General features: G+C 50.2%; 1 protein-coding gene across 1 annotated transcript in view; it reads right to left on the reverse strand.

The window, feature by feature from the left end:
* Positions 1 to 724: 724 nt before the first annotated feature.
* KIF28P overlaps positions 725 to 21,815 on the reverse strand; it is a 79,569-nt gene continuing 58,478 nt past the window's right edge. The window contains 12 exon segments of the mRNA XM_012001235.1: positions 725 to 1,117; positions 5,378 to 5,568; positions 5,867 to 6,011; positions 6,258 to 6,364; positions 6,594 to 6,760; positions 8,286 to 8,420; positions 13,995 to 14,168; positions 14,927 to 15,222; positions 16,083 to 16,201; positions 18,855 to 18,999; positions 19,936 to 20,059; positions 21,506 to 21,560. Of these exon segments, the coding sequence (XP_011856625.1) occupies positions 965 to 1,117; positions 5,378 to 5,568; positions 5,867 to 6,011; positions 6,258 to 6,364; positions 6,594 to 6,760; positions 8,286 to 8,420; positions 13,995 to 14,168; positions 14,927 to 15,222; positions 16,083 to 16,201; positions 18,855 to 18,999; positions 19,936 to 20,059; positions 21,506 to 21,560 (1,811 nt within the window). The 3' untranslated portion in view covers positions 725 to 964.

The following is a 21,815-nucleotide window of genomic DNA, read 5'->3' on the forward strand; positions in this document are numbered from 1 at the left end:
CATGTCCAGCCTAGCATCTTTTATTTTTTGACTTTTTAGTAATAGCCATTCTGACTGGTGTGAGAGGGTGTCTCATTGTGGTTTGGGTTTGCATTTCTCTAATGATCAGTGGTGTTGAGCTTTTTATCATATCCTTGACTAACACCCATCAGTTAATTTGTGGAATCAAGATTGGCTTCAAGATAGACTAACTCCTAACAGAGCTTTCACTAACAGTTATAATCCTTGAACTGCAGACCCTACACTGAAAAGGTCCCATCATACGGGCACTCCTGCTGCTGAAAAAATCGAACATAACAGTATTTCAGATAAACTTATGAGAAGAGAATAATAAGTAGAGGTAGAATTCAAACTTGCTCAGAGCAAGATACAAAATGAGAGACATGAAATAACCATTGTCTGTAGGTCTGACAGCAAGCAATATAGATAAAAGAGCTTCATTTGAAGTTTTGAACTGTTTACCATAAAAATATTAATGGTGAATGCTTATCAATCACGTCTGTGTTTCAGGCACTGTTCTAAGTGCTTTACGTTCATTAACCATTTGCAATAAATACTGTTATCCTTCCCATAAAACAAATGAGGAAAGAGGGGCTTAGAGAGGGCAAGTCAGTGGCCCCAAATCCTGCAGTTAGTAAGTGATGGACTCAACCAGGATTTCACCTCGGCAGTCTGATCCCAGAGCTCCGAGTGCTAATCATTCACCCTCTCCCTCCTCCCACCCTCCAACCTCAAATAGACCCCAGTGTGTGTGGTTCCCCTCTATGCGTCAGGAACGGAGGGCCATTCAAGCAGCCTTTAGGTTACAGAGATGATTTACAATCACATGGAAAGAAGATTTTGCTTAAAACTGGTAGAAGAAATAGGTAAAGTAAGTGGGAAACGAGGTAAGCTTGTTAGCTACACAAATCATCTTCACAACTTGAAGCTTGAATATCTTCAGTTTTTAGTTGGTGTGTCTTCACTACTTGACATGCAGTAAATATTCTCTCTTCTTTTTCACTATAAGAGCAACATCCTTTTTCAGTTTCCACAAGCTGGATTCAAGTAGATCCCCCAAATCCTTAAACATCTGTGACCGTTGGTTTACGAATGGTCGAAGCATTTGATCATCTTCCTAAAAAAAGAAGTGAAAAAAATGATAGTGATAGACTTCATGTCATCAGAGTAAAGACTATTGTGTGTACGTGAGTGGGGTGCCCAGTAAGTTCCCCTCAGGGATAGAAAACTGCATTTGAAAGCTGCTAGCAGAGGCAGAGCGTCACCTCGGAGCGCCTGTGTTTCAGATGACCCTAAGTTACTGCCAGTAGGGAAAACGAGCGAGGTAATTCAGATATTTTCAGTTGGAATGTTACTTACACAGTGTTTTAGACTGTCAAAGGAGTACTAAAGGGGTCTTAAGGAGCCAGTGGATGTGGGAGCTCTCCCATTGGTAGGGTTTTGCCAGTGCTTCCCCTGACCGGTGGAACAAGTGCCCCTGAGAACTGGGGATGGCCTGGGGCAGAGTCCTGGAGACAGATGGTGGAGGAGATGGCACCGCACTGGCTGCAGATGCGAACGGCAGAGAGCAGGTAGTAGGACGCGGCACCGGGATTCAGTTTCTGTTTCCCTGAGTATTAGCGAAATGCCTGTTCAAATCCTTTGCCGATTTTTTTCTAATGTGCTTTCCAACATATTATCTTTTTTATCTTAAAAGTAATTGTTTGTTCTGAATACTAATGCTTGCTAAATAATACTAATATATTTTCCAGGCTGTGGTTTATTTGAAACTCTGTTTATGGGGTCTTTCATTTAACCAGTTATTCTTTTTTATTCTGAGATACGTAGACCAGAAAAGTACCCTAAATGTATTGACCGGCATGAAGTGAACACACCTGCTCTAGAGAGCCCACTGCCTGGAACGCCTCCTGTCACCTCCTCCCCGTCCCAGAAGCAGCTGCCAGCCTGACTTGTGTGGTCCCCGTTTTCTTGCCTTTCTCAGTAGTTTTGCCACCTGGAGTATATCCCTGAACAGTCTATTTTGCCCTCTTTGGGTGTTTATAGAATCACATTGGATGTCATCTTTCGTAACTTGGTTTCCATCACTATTGGGACACTGTTCGTGTTGCCTGTGGCTGTTGTTCATTATTTTCATGGCACTGTAGTGTTACACAGCATAGAGGGGCCAACATTTACCGCCTTCTGTGAACGTATATTAGGGATGTTTCCGGTTTGGGGCTACTATGGAAGAGGGCTTTAGAACAGCAGTGCACATGAACTAAGATTGCGGTCGTGTTTTTCAACTGGCCCCTCATCTGAACCACAGAACAGAAGTGGTCTGAAGAACTATTTTCTCTGTTCTTTCAAGAATGCTGTGTAACTAGTGCCGTCCTAGATGTGTCTGACAGAGTGAGCGTATTTCATACGCCAGATGCCTCAGTGCAGTAGGTTCTCCAACTTGAAGGCAGAATCATGGAGAGGGTTTGTTGAAACACATGTTACCAGGCCTCACACCCAGAGATTCTGATTCAGTAGGTCTGGGGTGGGGCCCTGGAATTTGCATTTCTGACAAGCTCCTAGATGCTGCTGAAGCTGCCAGGCCATAGGGCTCACCTTGAGAACCTCTGCCTGAGGCATTAGGGCTTGAGTCTCTGCAGAACCAGTTCGCCCGTGAAGGAGGGAAGAGCTGAATTGCAGGCTTCTAGATTCTAGTATCTTCAGCTTTTAATAAGTAAATGCCAAATAATTTTCAAATGGTTGTGCCAGTTTATACTCCTCTCAGCCATACGTGAGAGTTTCTGTTACTTCATGTCTCCACCAAAACTTGATATTGTCAGGCTTTTCAGTTTTTGCCAGTACGGAAGGTTAATAATGGTATCTCACGGTGGTATCAGGTAGTATTTTCCAAACTATTAATGCGATGAAGCACTTTTCCATGTATTGATTGGCATTTTTAGTCTCCTCTTTGGTGATGTTCCTGTTCAAATCTTTTGACCGTTTTTTTTTTCTACTGGGTTGTCTATTTTTCTTTTTGGGTAGTAGTAGTTCTTTATTTTGGATATTAGTTCATTCTATGTTAAATGTGTTACAAAGAACTTTTCCCATTCCTTCTGGCTCTTTCATTTGGTGTCTTTTGATGGACAAAGTTCACCATTTTAATTCAGCTGAACTTACCAGTCTCCCTCTTTAAAGCTAGGGGTGGGTGTGTGTGTGTGTGTGTGTGTGATGCGTAAGAAATCCTTTTCCACTGTGTGGTCATAAAGACAACCTCTTAAAGTATCTTCTGAAAGTATTAGAGGCAGGGCGTGGTGGCTGATGCCTGTGATTCCAGCACTTTGGGAGGCTGAGGCTGGAGGATCGCTTGAAGCTAGGAGTTCGAGACCAGCCTGGGCAACATAACAAGACCCCATCTCTATTTTTAAAATACTTAAATAAATAAATAAATAAATAAATAAATAAATAAATAAAAGCATTAGGGTTGTGCCTTCCACATTTAGCTCTTTAATTCTCACCTGAAATTGATTTCTGGGGTAGTTTTAGATAGGAATCCAGTTTCATTTTTCCCCATACATATTCCTAATTCCCCTAGCACTGTTTATTGAAAAGTCCATCCTTGCCACATTGATTTGCAGTTCCTCTTGCTTGTATATCAAGTCTGTAGTCCTGAATAAATCTGTTTCTGAGTTTCTGTTCTTTTTCTTTGGTGATTTATCTATCTTTGGGCCAACACCATACCTTACTGCCTCTGTTACAGTGGCATTGAAATGAAGTGTTGATGTCAGGTAGGGCAAGTGTTTCTGTCCTCTTCTTGGGTCTGCTCTCATCCTGGCTAGGTTTTGCTTTTGCAGTTCCATACAAATTGTAGAATTATCTTGTTAGGTTATATTACATTTCATTGGAATTACACTGACTCTTGGGGGAGAGTTGACAGATGTACAGTAACAAATCTTCCAAACCACAGAGAGATGTCAATTTCTCTATCTATTTATATCCTTTCAAACATCTCTCAAATAAGTTTTAAAATTTTCTCCATACAACTCTTACATATTTAATGTCAGCTATAGGCCTAAGTATTCCATATATTTGATGCAGTTATCAATGGTGTCTTTTATTTTAAAAGTAATTTTCTGCTTGCTGCTGTTATATTCAAATACAGTTAATTTTTAAATCTTGATTTTTGTATCCAGCAACTTTGTAATTCATTTATAAATTCTTGGGGATTTTCTGTCTATACAAGCATGTCATCTGGGATAATACTAGAGGCAGCGCAGTGTGGTGGGAGAGTATAGACTTGGGAACTGGGGTCTGGACCTCAGCCCTGCCACAGATGAGTGATGTGTCTTTTTTTTTTTTTTTTTTTTGAGACGGAGTCTCGCTCTGTCACCCAGGCTGGAGTGCAGTGGTGCTATCTCGGCTCACTGCAAGCTCCGCCTCCCGGGTTCACGCCATTATCCTGCCTCAGCCTGCCGAGTAGCTGGGACTACAGGCACCCGCCACCGCGCCCGGCTAATTTTTTGTATTTTTAGTAGCCAGGATGGTCTCGATCTCCTGACCTCGTGATCCGCCCACCTCGGCCTCCCAAAGTGCTGGGATTACAGGCGTGAGCCACCGCGCCCGGCCTAGTGATGTGTCTTTAAACATGTTCCATGAACTGTAAAATAAGGTGAATAATAGTACCTGCCTCATAGAGTTGCTGCGAGAATCGAGTCAGTAAATGTAAAGCACTTAGTGTTACATAAGTGTATGCTATTATTGTAATTACTTTTCTTTCCCTTTCCAATCATACTTTGTATTTCTTGCCTTACTGCACTAGTTAGCACCTAAAGGACAGATGTCAAGAAAGCTGGCGTTCCTGACCTCTTGATCTGAATGGAAATGCTTTCAGTCATTCATCACTAAGCATTTTGTCCACTGTGTGTTTGTCTTAAGATTGCCTTTATCAGATTAAGGAATGTCCATTTTATTCCTAGTTTGCCAAGAATTTTTATTGTCATAAGATGTTTAATTTGGTCACATGTTTTTTCTGCATCTGTTGAAGTCATCAAATTATTTTATCTTGTAGTCTCTTAATATGATGAATTACATTTGGTTTTATAATGATAAACCGAACAGGGTAGTCTGTATATTGTATTGTAAAGTGAATGGATTTCAATCATGCAGTGACATGGTTGCATGGAAGCAGCCGGATGTGGCACTAAAATAAAAAGGTCAGAGCAGAGACGGATGGCGGCCTGAGAGGGCGGTAGATTCGCGCTCACAGAGCAGGTCAAGCAAGGCCCCCTCGCCTTGCTCTTCCGCATCAGCACACACATCTCCAAGCTCAGGAAGTACAGTTACATCAAATGTCTAAATTGGATGGAAAGAAATTCTGTGTGCTCCCGGGATTCCAGTTACTTACAGGAGGTTTATACCGTCTGAGTCTGAAAAGCTGCCCTCTTGCCGTGTGCATGCTTTGGTAGAACACCTTCAGAGCCCGGGCGAGTTCTCGGTCGGAGCCGGCTTGCTGTGTGCACATTTGACTCGTCTCCCTGGCGGAGGGCAGTTGCGCAGTCATCCCGCTGACCTTCAGAGTGTCGGAAGGCTTCTGGGCTGAGGCGGAAAGAAAAGGCAGCGTTGATGTATGGCTCTCTTTCTTTGGGCATCGCTATACTTACTTATTTTGGTGGCATTCTACTACATCAGCATTTATCAGGCACCAGTTTGGATCCATCCAAGGGAAATGAGAAATCTCACAGGGCAGAAGAAAAGAAATGTCCTGCATTTTCTGTTTATGAAACAAGATGTGAATTAACTCATTTAAAAGTTTGTTTATTAAAAGACAAATACACATCCCAAATGTAGGAGGCGAGGAATAAGCTAAACAGCCAAGCCTGGAGCAGCCTCTCACCTTGCCCAGAAGCAGTTTTCGCAAGTGATTCTTTGAGAAGCACGTTCTCCTCTCTCAGGGCTCTGTTGATGTTCCTGAGCAGCTCTGTCTCCTGCTCTAGCTTGAGCAGCTTCAGATAAAGTTCTGGTATCTGGTCTGAGGCCGCCTACGAGAAAACATGTCAGTTTCATCTTTTGCTGTATCATCTGCATATCCTTTGAGACCAGCAATGTTTGCTACCATGGGAAAATCAAATGGGACGGGGGTGTGTGTATGGTGAGCAGGGTTTAAGCACCTCAGGGTACACAGGAGTAAATAAAGAAAACATTTGTTAAGGGGGAAGGAACATCAAGCAGCTGTCAGAGATTTTCTAGCCACCTGGGATGCCCATTTTAATGTCATATGTACACACCTGGCTTGGATCCTTCACAGTGGAAATTTTCTTGGTGTCTACCAGGATGTGGCCTTCACCTGTGACCATGAGGCCCAGCTGAGAGCAGCTCAGCTCGGTGCAGCCTTCTGTAGTGGGGAGACACAGAGTCAAAGAAAGAAACATCCCAGTCGCCCAGCTCCAGTGTCGTGTGAGAAGTTGTTAAAGTAACCACCCTGCTGGACGAGAGCCCGGGAGCCCAGGGGAACAGATGGCTCTGGCCCACCGCTGTTAGGACCCTGACTACCTCGCTCCTCTGCCTCTTCTGCAGCCCTCAATGTATGGTGTATCTGATGAGAGAATACGTGAGCAAGGTGCCTTGAAGGCCCCATAGGTCAACAATAAGGGCATTTGTCTGCAGATAATTCAGAAACTCCTGAGATGCAGTTAAGGCTGCAAATTGGACAGTCTCTTCGATTTGTGGATTCACACTTTTCCATACAGGTTTGGTATAGATAGTGTTTGGAAGGTCGTAAATTCTGTACCTGAGAAGAACATAAAACAAAATTTAAAACCAGAAGGGACACATTTGTAAAGAAAAGGGACAGATGAGCCAAAGATTTACAGCCCATGTGTCAGATGAAAGATGACCTGTGATTGATTTTCATGTTTATCAACCTGCAGCACCTTGTTCAACATGGATATCATCACTATATAGATGATAATAAAATTTTTAAAAGGCCAGACTGGGCGCAATAGCTCACGCCTGTAATCTCAGCATTTTGGGAGGCTGAGGCAGGCAGATTGCTTGAGCCCAGGAATTCAGCCTGGGCAACATGGTAAAACACCATCTCTATAAAAAATACAAAAATTCGGGGGGTGTGGTGGTGCATGCCTGTAGTTCCAGCTACTCAGGAGGCTGAGCCCAGGAGGCGGAGGTTGCAGTGAGCTGAGATTGCTGCACTCCGCTGCACTCCAGCCTGGGCGACAGAGCGATACTCTGTCTCAAAAACAAAAAACAGGCAAAACGGATTTCAATAAATCCCTTCTACTTAGATAATCAAAAACGGTTAATTTTCCATGTGAGGCAGTGATTTGGTTTTTGTTCTTCAGAGTCTCCCTTTATTGCCTTTTCTTTCTTTCTTTCTTTCTTTTTCTTTTTCTTTTTCTCTTTCTTTTTCTTTCTTTCTTTCTCTCTCTCTCTCTCTCTCTTTCTCTCTCTCTCTTCCTCTCTTCCTCTCCCCCTCCCCTCCCCTCCCCTCCCCTTCTCTTCTCTTCTTGCTTGGTGGAGTCTCACTCTGTCGCCCAGGCTGGAGTGATCTCAGCTCACTGCAACCTCTCCCTCTAGGGTTCAAGCGATTCTCCTGCCTTAGCCTCCCAAGTAGCTGGGATTACAGGCATATGCCACTGCGCCTGGCTAATTTTTCTATTTTTAGTAGAACAGGGGTTTCACCATGTTGGCAGGCTGGTCTCAAACTCCTGATCTCAAGTGATCTGCCAGCCTCGGCCTCCCAAAATGCTGGGATTACAGGCATGAGCCACCGCACCTGGCCTGCATTATCTTTCAATATCCTTTTAGCCTAGTTTGTTTAAGCATATCTGATGCTTCTGCCATATCATAATATGGTCCTTTTGTTTCCAACTAAAACCAAAAAACTGTTTTGCTTAGATAATACGGTTTTACTGGATGTTCTTTCTGATAATTAGAATTTCTGCTTCAGTTCTGTAAAAAGTTCAGTACACACTGACCACAGGCCAGAGACCTGGAGAGGCATGTGGACCCTCTATTAAATAGATGGGAAATAGTCACTTAAAGTTAAACAGAGAAACTATGAGGGAAATAGTCACTTAAAGTTAAACAGAGAAACTATGAGGGAAAATAGTCATCTTAAACAGAGAAACTTCCTCTATTAAATAGATGAGGAAATAGTCATCTTAAAGTTAAACAGAAACTTAAGAAAACTTTGTGATAAGCTCATTTTTAAAACTTGAAGGAAGACTGGGCTGCCTTCCCCAGGGGCCACATGGCAGATGACATGTGTGGCTCTGTTCCGCGGTGCAGGCTGGCACCCTATCTGAATGCCCCGCTTTGCATCTTCCTTCATCCAGCTGACACCAAGACACCGGACAATGTGAATCTGAAAATCCATCCTCTTGCCCAGCAGCTCCAAAGGGTCGATAACCACATCCTCCTCGCCATGCGTTCTACAAACGGAAGAGGTGAACATTGACCTCAGGTTAGGCTGGGTCCAAGCAAGTTAAGATTGTGATGTTAAGGGGATTAAATAGAATCCTTAAGAGAGAGCTAATTTCACTGAAGACAGGATAGGTAATATCACCAACAGTAGAGTTCATTCATGCATTCAAGAGGCACTAAACAAGAGCCCGTTACCCTGGCACGTCAAAGTAAGACCAGGCCTTCTGAAGGATCTCCCTGCCTGGAGGAAAAGGAAGACAGTCTCATGCGATAGATGCACACAGATGTGGATGCTAAACTCACACTGAAGACTTAAGTAGATCCCCAGTGGGACAGAGTGGGAAAGCCAGCGGCCGCCCAGATGCAGCCTCTCCGGTTGTCATTTTCCTTTTCCTCTGTTTCTTTATAGTCAAGAGAGAACCCCAGGCCTACAACCTCAGACACTGACGTGGACAGCTTTCCAACAAGGGAATGCTGTCCTATCAACCAGGCTCGCAAAGTCTGAAACCTTTCCAATTAAATTCATTAATTTGCAACAGGAAATACAATGTGCTGGGCAGCCCAGAAGCTCCAGGTAGCCAAGTGATCAGAGCGCTGTTGGGGTAAAGGCAGTGAGTTGTTGGGCAGCTTGGTTTCTTGGTCATGGAAGCTTGAGGCTCTCTTCTTGAGCTGATTTCTTCTTCAGAAAGATGGAAAGGTTGCACTGAGTGCCTGTGAGGGCCCTGGCACCCAGACCACGCCCCGCCGGCCTCTTGGCTTAGGATTGCTCAAAGACTTTAGCTTTTGTAAAAACTGCCTGTGGCCTAAAGAGGGAAAGCAGATGAGTATCCAGAAAGGACAGTAAAGGGTAAGGAGGCAATGTGTAGGACAGAGCTGATAGCTCAGAACAAGCCTGTGCCCACAGAAAGGTCAGGTGACAGCACAGAATGAGGTCGGGCTTCACAGTCCCTACCTCAAGAAAAGGGCTGAGCTGGAAAATCAGCTTCTACTTCTGGCTCCTGAAGCAGGTTGGGACTTCAGCATGGGAAAGCGTCCCGTGCGGCAGATGCCAGGCCAGGAGGGGAGTGTGGCTGGGGAGGCCCCTCAGTCCACCTGGCTTCTCTCCTGAGGGTCCATTGTTTGGAACCCACCCAGCTCTTTCGGTTTTGTCCAGGACTCTTTCTACTACACCTGCCTCTTTGCTAGATGTCCTCCTCATTCCTTAGGTCCCCAGGGGATAGCAAAATTCACACCTGGAAACACAGAGGTATGTCACCAGTGCTTGATTTCATCTGCTGCTCTTAACAATTCATCACTCTGATTTCTCCCAGCACGCTCTCTCCATTGACTGGGTTTGAGGTACTCAGGGCCACATCCCACTCTCTCCAAACTTAGCTTTGCTGACGTCGAGAATACCATATTCGTTCCTGGACCTGTTGCTTCAGCATCGCTTGAGCCTAGGAAATGACTTAGAGGAGACGGTGAAGGGGTCAGAAAACAGACCCTCTCAGGAGAAACGAAGGTTTAGGCTTGTGATGTGCAGAATGGTCCTCAAAGATGCCCAAGTCCTAATCCCCAGAACCTGTGAATATATTACTTTACATGGCAAACGGAAATTAAGGTTTGTCATCAGCTGACCTTCAAATACGGAGATTAGCCTGGAGTATCCAGGTGGCCCCAGTGAAATCACAAGGGTCTTCAGTGTGGCTGAGAGAGGCATAAAAAACGGGTCAGAAAGAGAGATGACAGTGCCTGCGGGGTCAGAGAGAGGCCATGTGGCGGCTTTGAAGATGGAGGGAGGTGGCCTCTAAAAGCTGGAAAGGGCCAGGAAACGGATTCTCTTCCTCAGTCCCAGAAAGCAGTACAGCCCTGTCGACACCTTGCTTTTAGCCCAGTGAGACCCAGTTTGGACTTCTTGTGTAGAACAATAAGGTAGTAAGTTTGTGTCATTTAATGAGCCTGGTCATTCATTAACAGCAACCACGGAAGATGATGCAGGGCTATTAGTCTGGAGAAGAGCTGAGAGGTGGCTCCCCCGCCATGATTGGTGTGCACACGGGCACACATCCCGCCGTGATTGGGCACACGGGCACACATCCACACGCACAGGAGACACTCCCACAGCCCTCCCGGCCCAGCACGGCAGGCATGCTGAGCTTCATTCTGCAGAGACCCAAGCAGGTGTCCTTCCTTGTTCAGGGGTTCACACCCAGTGCGCAGCAGATCGAGGACAACAGCCTGCCACTGTCTTCCTCCTTACTGGGTGAGGACAGAGCCTCTGTCAACACTGGGTCTGGAGAGGGGACAAAACCTGAAGCCACAGTATAAGGGATTCCAGGTAGGTAATTTTTAGACCATAAATGTCAGGTAAAACTAGCAACTCCTTTTCTGGGCAACTTGAAAAGCGAAAATCAACAGATAAGTCATTCTATGTATGATGTCTCTTCATAAAAAGGACATTCTCAGGACTCTGAAAACATTGCATCTTTTTCTGTTGGCCTCAAAGTGAAGAACCATAGTACTCTCCTAGAGGCAGTCTAGGATCACGAGAGGCAGGGCGGATCACGAGGTCAGGAGATCGAGACCATCCCGGCTAACATGATGAAACCCCGTCACTACTAAAAATACAAAAAATTAGCCAGGCGTGGTGGCGAGCGCCTGCAGTCTCAGCTACTCGGGAGGCGGAGGCAGGAGAATGGGGTGAACCCGGGAGGCAGAGCTTGCAGTGAGCTGAGATCACGCCACTGTACTCCAGCCTGGGCAAAAGAGAGAGACTCCATCTCAAAAAAAGAAAAGAAAAGAATGTGGGGCGGCAGGGAACAACGGGAGTTCTAGTCATTGTGGTTTTTCTGTTTGTGTGTTTTTCTTTTCTTTTTAAGACGTGATCTCACTCTGTCACCCAGGCTGGAGTGCGGTGGCCCAAGCTTAACTCACTGCAGCCTCGAGCTCCTGGGCTCAGGCGGGCCTCCTGCTTCAGCCTCTGAGTAGCTGGACTGCAGGCGTGCGCCACTGCACTGCCTTATGCTGCTTTTTCTTAAAGACTTTAGGGAACTAAGATCATGGGAATCTAGATAATAAATGAATTCACTGCCTCATTACCTATGGATATCAGACCACAGGCCTGGTGTCAGTTAAAATTGCATGTCATCCTTGGCCTGAAGAGGAGACAGGTCAGCGAGGCTCCGGGACTGGCTGCGAGGCCATGCTGACCCCCGCCCGCTCCCGAGTGGGCTCTGCAGGCCTGACTCAGAGTTCCCTGGCGGGATGTGCTGCTCACCAGAGCCAACAGCTGTTGGGTGAATACTGCTGAAAGCTAACCACAAGCTGGCAGCATCTGCCGGTCAGAAAACCCACCGCAACCCTCACACAGCCCTGGTTTGCTCCTGGGCTTGTCTGTGATGTGTGACTCCAACAGTTGCACAACACTGCGTCCTCCCTGAGAGCTGCAGCAGCAGTCACCGTCCACACGGTCAGCGGGGAGGATAGGTGAACACGTACAAGATCAGCCAGCAAAGTACCATTCGTGTGTCTAGCTGGGACCCACAGCTGTCTCTGCTGGTCTTCTAGTCTTCAGAAGTGCCTGTCTCACATGCACTGCCCACATCTACATATCATGTCACAAGAGACCCCCAGACCACAGCCTTTCAGAAGCCTCCATCTACACACGTCACAAGAGACCCCCAGACCACAGCCTCCCGGAAACCTCCATCTACATAACATGTCACAAGAGACCCCCAGACCACAGCCTTCCAGAAACCTCAATCTACATAACATGTCACAAGAGACCCCCAGACCACAGCCTTACACACGTCACAAGAGACCCCCAGACCACAGCCTTTCAGAAACCTCCACCTACACACCATGTCACAAGAGACCCCCAGACCACAGCCTTCCGGAAACCTCCATCTACACACCATGTCACAAGAGACCCCCAGACCACAGCCTTCAAGAAGCTTCCAACTACACACCATGTCACAAGAGACCCTCAGACTACAGCCTTCCAGAAGCCTCCTGAGGAAAGCAAGGCTTCATCTGAGGACAGGTCACTGGCACTAAGCTTGTTTTTTTGAGACAGGGTCTCACTCTGTCACCCAGGCTGGAGTGTAGTGGCGTGATCACAGCTCACTGTAGCCTCGACCTCCTTAGGCTCAGGTGATTCTCCTACCTCAGCCTCCCCAGTAGCGGGGACTACAGGTGCTCACCACCATACTCAGCTAATTTTGTATTTTTTGTAGAGATGGGGTTTCACCATGTTGCCCAAGCTGGTCTCGAACTCCTGAGCTCAAGCCGTCCACCCACCTTGGCCTCCCCAAATCCTGGGATTACAGATGGGAATCACCGTGCCGGGCCTGATCTTACTTGTTTTAATGTAAAAATGAACAGTCTTGAGGATGACAGATTGGTAAGATTCATATCTTCATGAGAAAAATGGAAAAAAAAAACAAACTGTACAACCCCTTAACAGAGAACCTGGTGTGTTTAAGCAGAAGCAGTCCTATCAAACAGCCGCCTGTCCCAGTGACAGTCCTATCAAACAGCCGCCTGTCCCAGTGACAGTCCAGTCAAACAGCCGCCTGTCCCAGTGACAGTCCACTCAGACGGCCGCCTGTCCCAGTGACAGTCCACTCAGACGGCCGCCTGTCCCAGTGACAGCCCTGCCAAACGGCCGCCTGTCCCAGTGACAGCCCTGCCAAACGGCCGCCTGTCCCAGTGACAGTCCAGTCAAACGGCCGCCTGTCCCAGTGACAGCCCAGTCAGACGGCCGCCTGTCCCAGTGACAGCCCACTCAGACGGCCGCCTGTCCCAGTGACAGCCCACTCAGACGGCCGCCTGTCCCAGTGACAGCCCACTCAGACGGCCGCCTGTCCCAGTGACAGCCCACTCAGACGGCCGCCTGTCCCAGTGACAGCCCTGCCAGACGGCCGCCTGTCCCAGTGACAGCCCTGCCAGACGGCCGCCTGTCCCAGTGACAGCCCTGCCAGACGGCCGCCTGTCCCAGTGACAGTCCAGCCAGACGGCCGCCTGTCCCAGTGACAGTCCAGCCAGACGGCCGCCTGTCCCAGTGACAGTCCTGCCAAACGGCCGCCTGTCCCAGTGACAGTCCTGCCAAACGGCCGCCTGTCCCAGTGACAGTCCTGTCAAACGGCTGCCTGTCCCAGTGACAGGATGCTGGACTGAAGGAAAATGACATTTCACCTGAATCCAGGCCCTCAGCCCTCCCATACAATTCTCCCAATGATGGTGTGAAAACTCCGTCTCCTGTCCTGTTTCTGGTAATGACAAGCAGGAGCTCACGAATGCCTTCATGTGCACTCAGTAACCCTTCTGCTAGCAATAGTTTAAAAGGCTATTTTTCGAACTATCTTAGACTATAATACAAAATAGAATAGCATAGAAAAGGATTTTTTAGAATTACAGATTTTCTTAAAACAAGGTCGGACAAGACAGGAAACTGCCAAGCCAAATTCTAGGGGAAAGCCTGGCCTGAAAGAAGCACATACAATATGGGGGCAGCAGAGCCACTTTGCCCCAGTGGCCTTTGCTGGAAAAAAAGAAAAATGCAAAGTACAAACACACTGAGGGATCCCCTCCCACGGCCTCACGGAACATGGCAGAGAAGTCCAGCCTGACTCCCCAGGGTGAGGGTCTCATGGGAGACCCTCTCCACATCACACAGACCTGCAGGAAAGGGGCCGGTCTCTGAGGAGCTGGACTCCAGGAGGATCCTTGCTCGGTTTCCTCCCTGGGGCAGGGTCTTGGCAGCCCAGCCCCAGCATCTGGAGGGCGAAACCCCCATGGACAACGTGGTGGGTGCACAGGTGCTGACCACATGGCACGAACACACATATTTCACAATTTTTAAAAGCTTTACAAAAATCAGTCTTGGCCCAGAACATTTTGGCAATTTTCAGGCAATGAGCAGATGAGCAGAAAAGTGAAGCTCCAGTTACTGAGCAGGGAGGGAGCAGCCCAGGGTGGGGGCCGGAGGCGCAGCCTGGCAGGGCTACGGCTGAGTGTGCTGGAGCCCGAAGCCTGAGGGCTGCTCCAGGGGCCTGATGTGCGCAAGGGGCACTGCAAGACGGGCCTGCATTTTCTGTTTCCTCCTCTGAGGCGGAGGGAGAGGAAGCAGGGTCTTCAGTTTCTAAAACTGACCTTCCTGACAGTAAGGTCCAGTGGATCAGCCAGTGCAGCTGGTGAAACGGCCTTTTCTGGAGCACCTAGGAGGGTGGCTTTTCTCATTGCTGCGGACAGGCAGTCTGTGCTCCCGCGTGCACATGTACACACACACATGTACACACACACACGTACATGCACAGACACCACTACCAGGCCCCTTTCTGGTACCAAAGCCTTTGAGTCATATTCAGCATGAACAGATGCTCAGTGCAGGGTAGGTTCGGAAGCTCCCAGGAGCCGGTGCTGCCAGGGAGGGTCCAGGACAGGGAATGGCTGGTGCTGTGAGGGAGGACCTAGGACAGGGAACGGGAGAGTGGATCCCCCTGTTCCCCAGAGCTCCAGCTCACACTTGGAATACGTTTTGCCCTTGACTGGGTCTCCGGAGGCTGCAGCTGGTAAAGGTAACCTGTGTCCCCGCGGATCCTCCCCACCCGAGTCCCGTCCCCGCGGATCCTCCCCTCCCGAGTCCCGTCCCCGCGGATCCTCCCCCCCGAGTCCCGTCCCCCCGATCCTCCCCTCCCGAGTCCCGTCCCTGTGGGGCCTCACCTCGTGAGTCCCGTGGTGGGTCACCTTCACCAAGACCTCCTTCTGTAGGTCATAGCCCTTGGAATCTGATGATGCCAAATTCTTCACCTTCAATTCCATGTTAAGTCCCTGGTAAAAGAAAGGCTTCTCACTCAATAATTGTACATTCGCCGGGCACAGGTCTCACACCTGTAATCCCAGCACTTTGGGAGGCTGAGGCGAGTGGATTGCTTGAGCCCAGGAGTTCAGGACCAGCCTGGGCAACATAGTGAAACCCCATCTCTACTAAAAATACAAAAATTAGCCAGGCATGGAAGTGCACGCCTGTAGTCCCAGCTACTTGGGTGGCTGAGGTGGGAGGATCACTTGAACCTGGGAAGTGGAGGTTGCAGTGAGCCACGACTGCACCACTGCACTCCAGCCTGGACAGCAGAGTGAGACCCTGTCAAAAAAAAAAAAAAATCCTACATTCACAGCTCATACCACTTTTGCAATTGCTTTTTCATCCTCCCACCCTCCAGCTTCCTAAACAACGAATGGATAAGACTTTCTCTAAGAAGGTGTCCCACTCTTGCCCCTTGGGTTTCCCACTAAGAGGAAGGACAGAGCACCAGTTTTTCTCCGATATATCCTGGAACTAACACTTGGAGTCCCTACCAAATTGATTAAATCTCTTACAAGGTTCCGGCCGATGGGAGCTCATGTCTCCAGGGAGCTGTCCCCGGCCCGGGTGGTCTCTGTGTCACAGCAGCCATCAGGGTGCCTAGACCCGGAGAGGCCCCAGGACCATCTGGGAGGGCCTGCTCAGGGCCAGTGAGAGTTGGTCTGGGATCCTGATGGCCCTGGTAGGCTGTTGGTGAAAGGAATGGTGCTCGGGACTGGGCTGGGCAGTCTGGCTTCTGTCGCTAGTTCCCTGAGAGTCCTTGAGAAGGCGCCCCTGCCCCACAAGGGGCACTTGGCATACCAGCTCCTGGCTCTAGCTAAATTACCTTCTTCAGCTCTTCACTCATTTGATTTGCTTCTGCAACCAGCGGCATCAGTTTGATGTAGTCCTGGAACGCAGCCAGGACACTGGGGTCTGCCTTGCCGTCTCCACCGTCCGCAGCACCTGGCAACAATCACAGGGGAGGTGAAAGTCAGTCACTTGTTCCACCATGAATTTTTTTTTTTTTTTTTTGAGACAGAGTTTCATTCTTGTTGCCCAGGCTGGAGTACAGTGGCGCCATCTCGGCTCACTGCAACCTCCGCCTCCCCAGTTGAAGAGATTCTCCTGCCTCAGCCTCCCGAGAAGCTAGGATTACAGGTGTGTGCCACCACACCTGGCTAATTTTTGTATTTTTAGTAGAGATGGGGTTTCACCATGTTGGCCAGGCTGGTCTAGAACTCCTGATCTCAGGTGATCTGCCTGCCTCGGCCTCCCAAAGTGCTGGAATTAGAGGTGTACAGCCATAAGCCACCATACCAGGCCCTTTTTTTTTTTCTTTTTTTCTTTTTCTTTTTTTTTAGCTTTCTCGCTCTGTCATCCAGGCTAGCCTTCAGTGGCATGATCTCTGCTCATTGCAGCCTCCACCTCCCGGACTCAAGCAATCCTCCCATCTCAGCCTTCTGAGTAGCTGGGCCTACAGGTGCAAGCCACCATGCCTGGCTAATTTTTTAAATATTTTGTAGAGATGAGGTCTCACTTTGTTTCCCAGGCTGGTCTTCAACTCCTGGGTTCAAGCGATCCTCCTGCCTTGGCCTCCCAAAGTGCTAGAATTACAGGCATGAGACACCATGCCCAGTTACCATGAATAAATTTGTATGCTTATTTGTTCATTCGTTCAGCTGTTCATCAAATATCTACATTTTTAAATTACAAGCATGTAATTTAAAAAAAACTGAGGGGAAAACGACACTGCCTGACTTCGCCTTATGTAGCTGCTTATCTCAACCCATGCATCCGGGCCGCAGGCAGCAGACCCTGTGCTCCCAGTTCCCATTCTTGGTCTCAGGGTCCTTGAGCCAAGGTGGCTTCAGACTGGAGGAGGGTGGGGCGAGGTGAGACATGGCTGGCTAGACACAAGGCCTGGAGGTGACCTCCAGCTGCTGCTGGCACACAAGCGACCTGTGCTTCTCTTATACTTGGGATGGCTTGAAGGAGAGGCTTGTGGAAATTATGGAAGGATCAATCCCCCTCCCAGACCCAGGCTGGTACTGCCTCTAATCAGCAAATCTCAACTCTTTAGAGACCCCCCGGCCTGTGGGTGCAGACAGTGCCCTTGGCCCTGAGGTCTGACCCCAAACGGCTCACACAGCTGCTGCCTTGTTGGGGACCCAAGTCTTCACTAGGGTCCGAGCCAGGGTCTGGGGCTGGTTCAGCTTCATGGCACCACCAGGGCCACGAGGGCAGCGGCACAGTCAACCTCGGAGAGCAAGTCAATGAACAGATGGCTTTTCCAGGCCTGGTATGACAGAGTCTTGCTGGTTCGTTGTTTGTTTTTTTTTTTTAATTTCTTTGAGATGGAGTCTTACTCTGTCGCCAGGCTGGAGTGCAGTGGCGCGATCTCAGCTCGCTGCAACCTCCGCCTCCTGGGTTCCCGCCATTCTCCTGCCTCAACCTCTTGACTAGCTGGGACTACAGGCGCTGCCACCACGCCCGGCTAGTTTTTTTGTATTTTTAGTACAGACAGGGTTTCACCGTGTTAGGAGGCCAAGGGAGGTCACTGAGGGGCTTTCCAAAAGGGGAGTGGCCAATCCCCACGTGCCTGTCCTGTCTGAAAGGCTGTGGCCACCAGGGAGGGGCCAGGGCTGCTGGGAAGCTGGCAGGGGCCCCAGAGTTGGCAGATTGGAGAGGAAGAGGCAGCGATGTTTGCAATGGTCTTGGACTCCTGACCTCGTGATCCTCCCGCCTCGGCCTCCCAAAGGGCCAGGATTACAGGCGTGAGCCACCGCGTCCGGCCTGGTTTGTTTTTAAAAGTTCAGAACTTCGGCAGCAGAAGAGCAAGGAGGTGAATTTCAAATCGATGTATTTTGCCGAAATTCTGAGAGAAACACTGTGGTGTAGGGAACAGGGAGGAACTCGTGCATACACACAGGTGGGTCTGCCCACTTTCCACCAGCGGTGTCATTACTGCGAGTTCAGGCACAGTCCCGCTGCTGAGCAAAGCCTGGGGCCCCTCCAGGAAGCCCGCACACCACTGAGATCTCAGCGGGCTCTAGCCTCACCTGGATTCTGGGGGAACCACCCGGAGCACAGTGAATCGGGGCGGGAAGAGGAGCAGGAAGGCCTGTGAAAGCCCCAGCGGAGACAGGCAGCGGCGGGCGGCCAGCCTCGGGTATTGCCGAGGGCTGCGTTCAGAGGAGAAGGGGAGATTCCGTCTCAGAGGCCTCGGTTGTGCGTTCTTCTGGGCCATGCACTTCCAGCCCAGAGCAGGCCCCAGCCGGCCCCTCCTGAGCTGGGCCACTGTTTCTGCAGGCCCAGCAGGCCCCTGGGGGCGGCCGGAGGCCGCTCACCGGCTTCTCTAGCTCAGCATTCTTCCTCATTTGCTGTGTACCCCACTCTCTTCTCTACCCCTTTGAACCATCTTTACCCTCATTCGTCATTTAACGAGTTGAATGTTTAACGTGTACTCATTCTATATGGAAATCATAATTCAATTTTGTAAACATTAGACTTTGACAAAACAAATGATGATTTTCTTAAGGAAAGCAGAGAGACAGAGTGTGAAATCGCTGCTGTCAGATCAGCACACGGCAGAGGCCAGCAGTCAGGAGGGGCTCACCGAGTTTGTCTGCGCTGACTCCCTCCGCGGCTGCCCTCTCCGACTGGAAGAAGTCGTGATCGAACCTGCTCAGGTCCTCACTGCCCCGCTCCGAAGGAAATCCCACGTACAGGTAGGTGCTGTTGGATCCCAAAATCAGGCGGTCCTGGGGAGGAGACGGTGGGCTTAGGAGGGGTTTGAGACCAAGGAGGGTGAGGTGAACCTCCCCAGTGAGAAGGACCTGAGGAATGTCCTTCCCTCAGGAATCCCACAGACAGGGAGAAACCCAGACAGGAGGGCAGGTGGCGTCTGGCTCCTGCATTCACCTTCATCGCACGCATTGAGGGCGTGACTCCCTTGGCCCTGGGGGTCTGTGGGGACCACCCAGAGCCAGGCCCTCCCTCCACGCGTTTCCGGGCTGGGCTGGGAGAGTGCAGCCGTGGCTGCGGGGACACCGGGGACTAACGCAGACTGTAGGCTAGAGAAGGCCTCTTCCGAGGGGCGATGCTTAAGCTAAGCCCTCCCGGCTGGTGAGTCTTGGTGGGGCAGAGACAGCTGCTGAACAACCAAAAGAAGGGCGGTGTGGCCAGGGACAGGAGGCCGAGGGAGGTCACTGAGGGGCTTTCCAAAAGGGGAGTGGCCAGTCCCCATGTGCCTGTCCTGTCTGAAAGGCTCTGGCCACCAGGGAGGGGCCAGGGCTGCTGGGAAGCTGGCAGGGGCCCCAGAGTTGGCAGATTGGAGAGGAAGAGGCAGCGACGTTTGCAAGATGCTGTTCAACCCCTCTCAGCGACAGGCTCTTAGAAAAATCTAAAATGGCACAAAATGTTGGAGCTGGAAGGGACCTTGGAGAACACCTAGTTCAGCCCTCCTTGTTTTCCAGGTGAGGTCAGAGGAGTGAAGTGACTTGCCCAAGACCACACAGCGAGTCAGGAGCAGTTCTGTCCCTCCAGCAGCGGTGCCATGTCGTCCCCGGACCATGGCAGAGGAGCCAGTGTGAACGCCCCTTCCTGCCACGTCTGTGATGTGGGCACCTCACATGACTGTCCCCTCCCAGCTCTTGGGGGGGACCTAGGACATTCTGTGGGCCTGCAGGAAGGTTTACCAAATGCTGCAGCTTTGTCCTGGTGGCGATGGGCACCCCGTTAACGGCAACCTTGCATTTGCTGTGTGGAGTGACCGTCACTTTACCGTCGGCATTTGTGAAGGAAGCGTGTTTATCTGAAATTCTAAGAAGACGAGTCAGTCTAAGACGCCCAGCCAGTGGCGGCTTTTGTGAGCAGGTAGGCTGATCTCTCTCATCTGCACAGAGGGGAAGATCTACAGCTGTCGAGGACAGCAGGTGGCATCTCGGGGCCTCCTGTGTGCTGTGGCTCACGGTGCATGGGGAAAGCAGCGGGTGTCGACGGCCCCTGCGCTTGGGGAGCATGGGGAGCTGGGAGACAGCAGGCAAGGGCTTCGTTAACAGAACGAACACCAGCTGCAGGCCCAGCGCTGCGGGGAGCCGGCCAAGGCCACACTGGAGTCCTCACCCTCCCAGGCCAGCGGGATGGGGTGGTGGGAAAATGGCAGCAAGCAAGCTTCAGAAGAGACGCTCAGCTCAGGAGGCGACTCTTAACAAGCCTCGCCTACTCCAGGTACATTTCGATCTGTTTCTGCGTCCTCACCGTACACACTCAGACCTTATGTTATCAGATTTGGGGCTGGACGTCAGGGGTGTCAGGTTGGCGTCCCCCCTCCCCACCCCACTCCCCAGCACTGGATGTCATCTGTATGTCCTGAATGACTGGCTCCCTGCCTTAGCATGCTCCATGTTCCTGCACTCCTTGGCCATCATGGAATGTTCTGGATGTGGAGACCATGTTCATCCAAACCCTTTTTTGCGTGGGGCCCAGGGATCCTGTGGGAAAGGTGTCAGCCTCCTCGCTGGAGTTCAGACGTTCACGCACCTGTGCGTTAGACTGAGGACGTGTTCTGGAAAGGGACTTGAGGGGATCCCCAGGAAGGTGTCCCGAGAAGGAGGCTGGCAGTGCAGGACGAGGCGAGGCCCGCCGGCCCTGGGTCAGCACCCCTCCCGCCACGAAGGCCCACGGGTTTCCCAACGGGGAGGGGAGCTGGAAGCAGGAGGAGGACCCTCCAGCAGCGGCCCCCCAGGCAGGGCAGCCACAGAGCTGGGGACAGCACTTGACTGGGGGAGGCCCGTCATGGGGTTCCCAGGGCTCCTGCAGGGGCCTCGTGAGGGAGCCCTTGGGGTCACTCCGCAGTCTGGGCTTTCTGTAGTCCAGTGGGTGAGGGCGCCAAGCACCAGGGGAGATCCAAGGATGCGCTTATGTTTGGGCCACCCCTGGTGGGCGTATTCGTTCAGCTCCCTTCGTTCCCTGGCCAGCTCTACTTACATCTGTTTGTGAAGAATTATTACACAGAACCTAGAAACCAGCTTTCGCTTTTCTCCCAGGATTGGAGCCCAGGAAGCAAACCAGCACTGCACCCTGGATTTCAGCCAGCGGACGAAAGCCCTGCCCTCAGCTTTCTCAGACCAGCCCTGGAGTGGGTGGCCCGGGGAGACCTGGGAAGTGGCCCTGCTGGTCCTGCAGACTGTGTGGCTTTGCAGCTGTCTAGTGGAGGGGTCACAGTTCTCTCATGCTGGACGAGGACACTGACGCATGGAAACTCACCCCAAACCTTGAATCGTGATGGCATCTGAGGCAGCCCGACCGGCGTCACATGAACCTGAAAAGAATCAAGGTATAATTTATTTTTAAAATAAATCAGACACTTTCAGAATTTGACCCTAAGAAGTTAACATGTCTGATGTGTTGGACATGACATTTTCTCCACAGTGGGATGGCACTGAAGGGATTTCTGCAATTGGGATTTTCAATCATCGTGGTACTTGGACATACTTTTCTTTCCGCCGTGTGTGTGTGTGTGTGTGTGTGTGTGTGTGTGTGGAATGTGTGTGTGGGGGGGAATGTGTGTGTGTTG

The sequence above is a fragment of the Mandrillus leucophaeus genome, unplaced genomic scaffold (genome assembly GCF_000951045.1).
Source record: "Mandrillus leucophaeus isolate KB7577 unplaced genomic scaffold, Mleu.le_1.0 Scaffold655, whole genome shotgun sequence".
Classification (NCBI taxonomy): Eukaryota; Metazoa; Chordata; class Mammalia; order Primates; family Cercopithecidae; genus Mandrillus; species Mandrillus leucophaeus.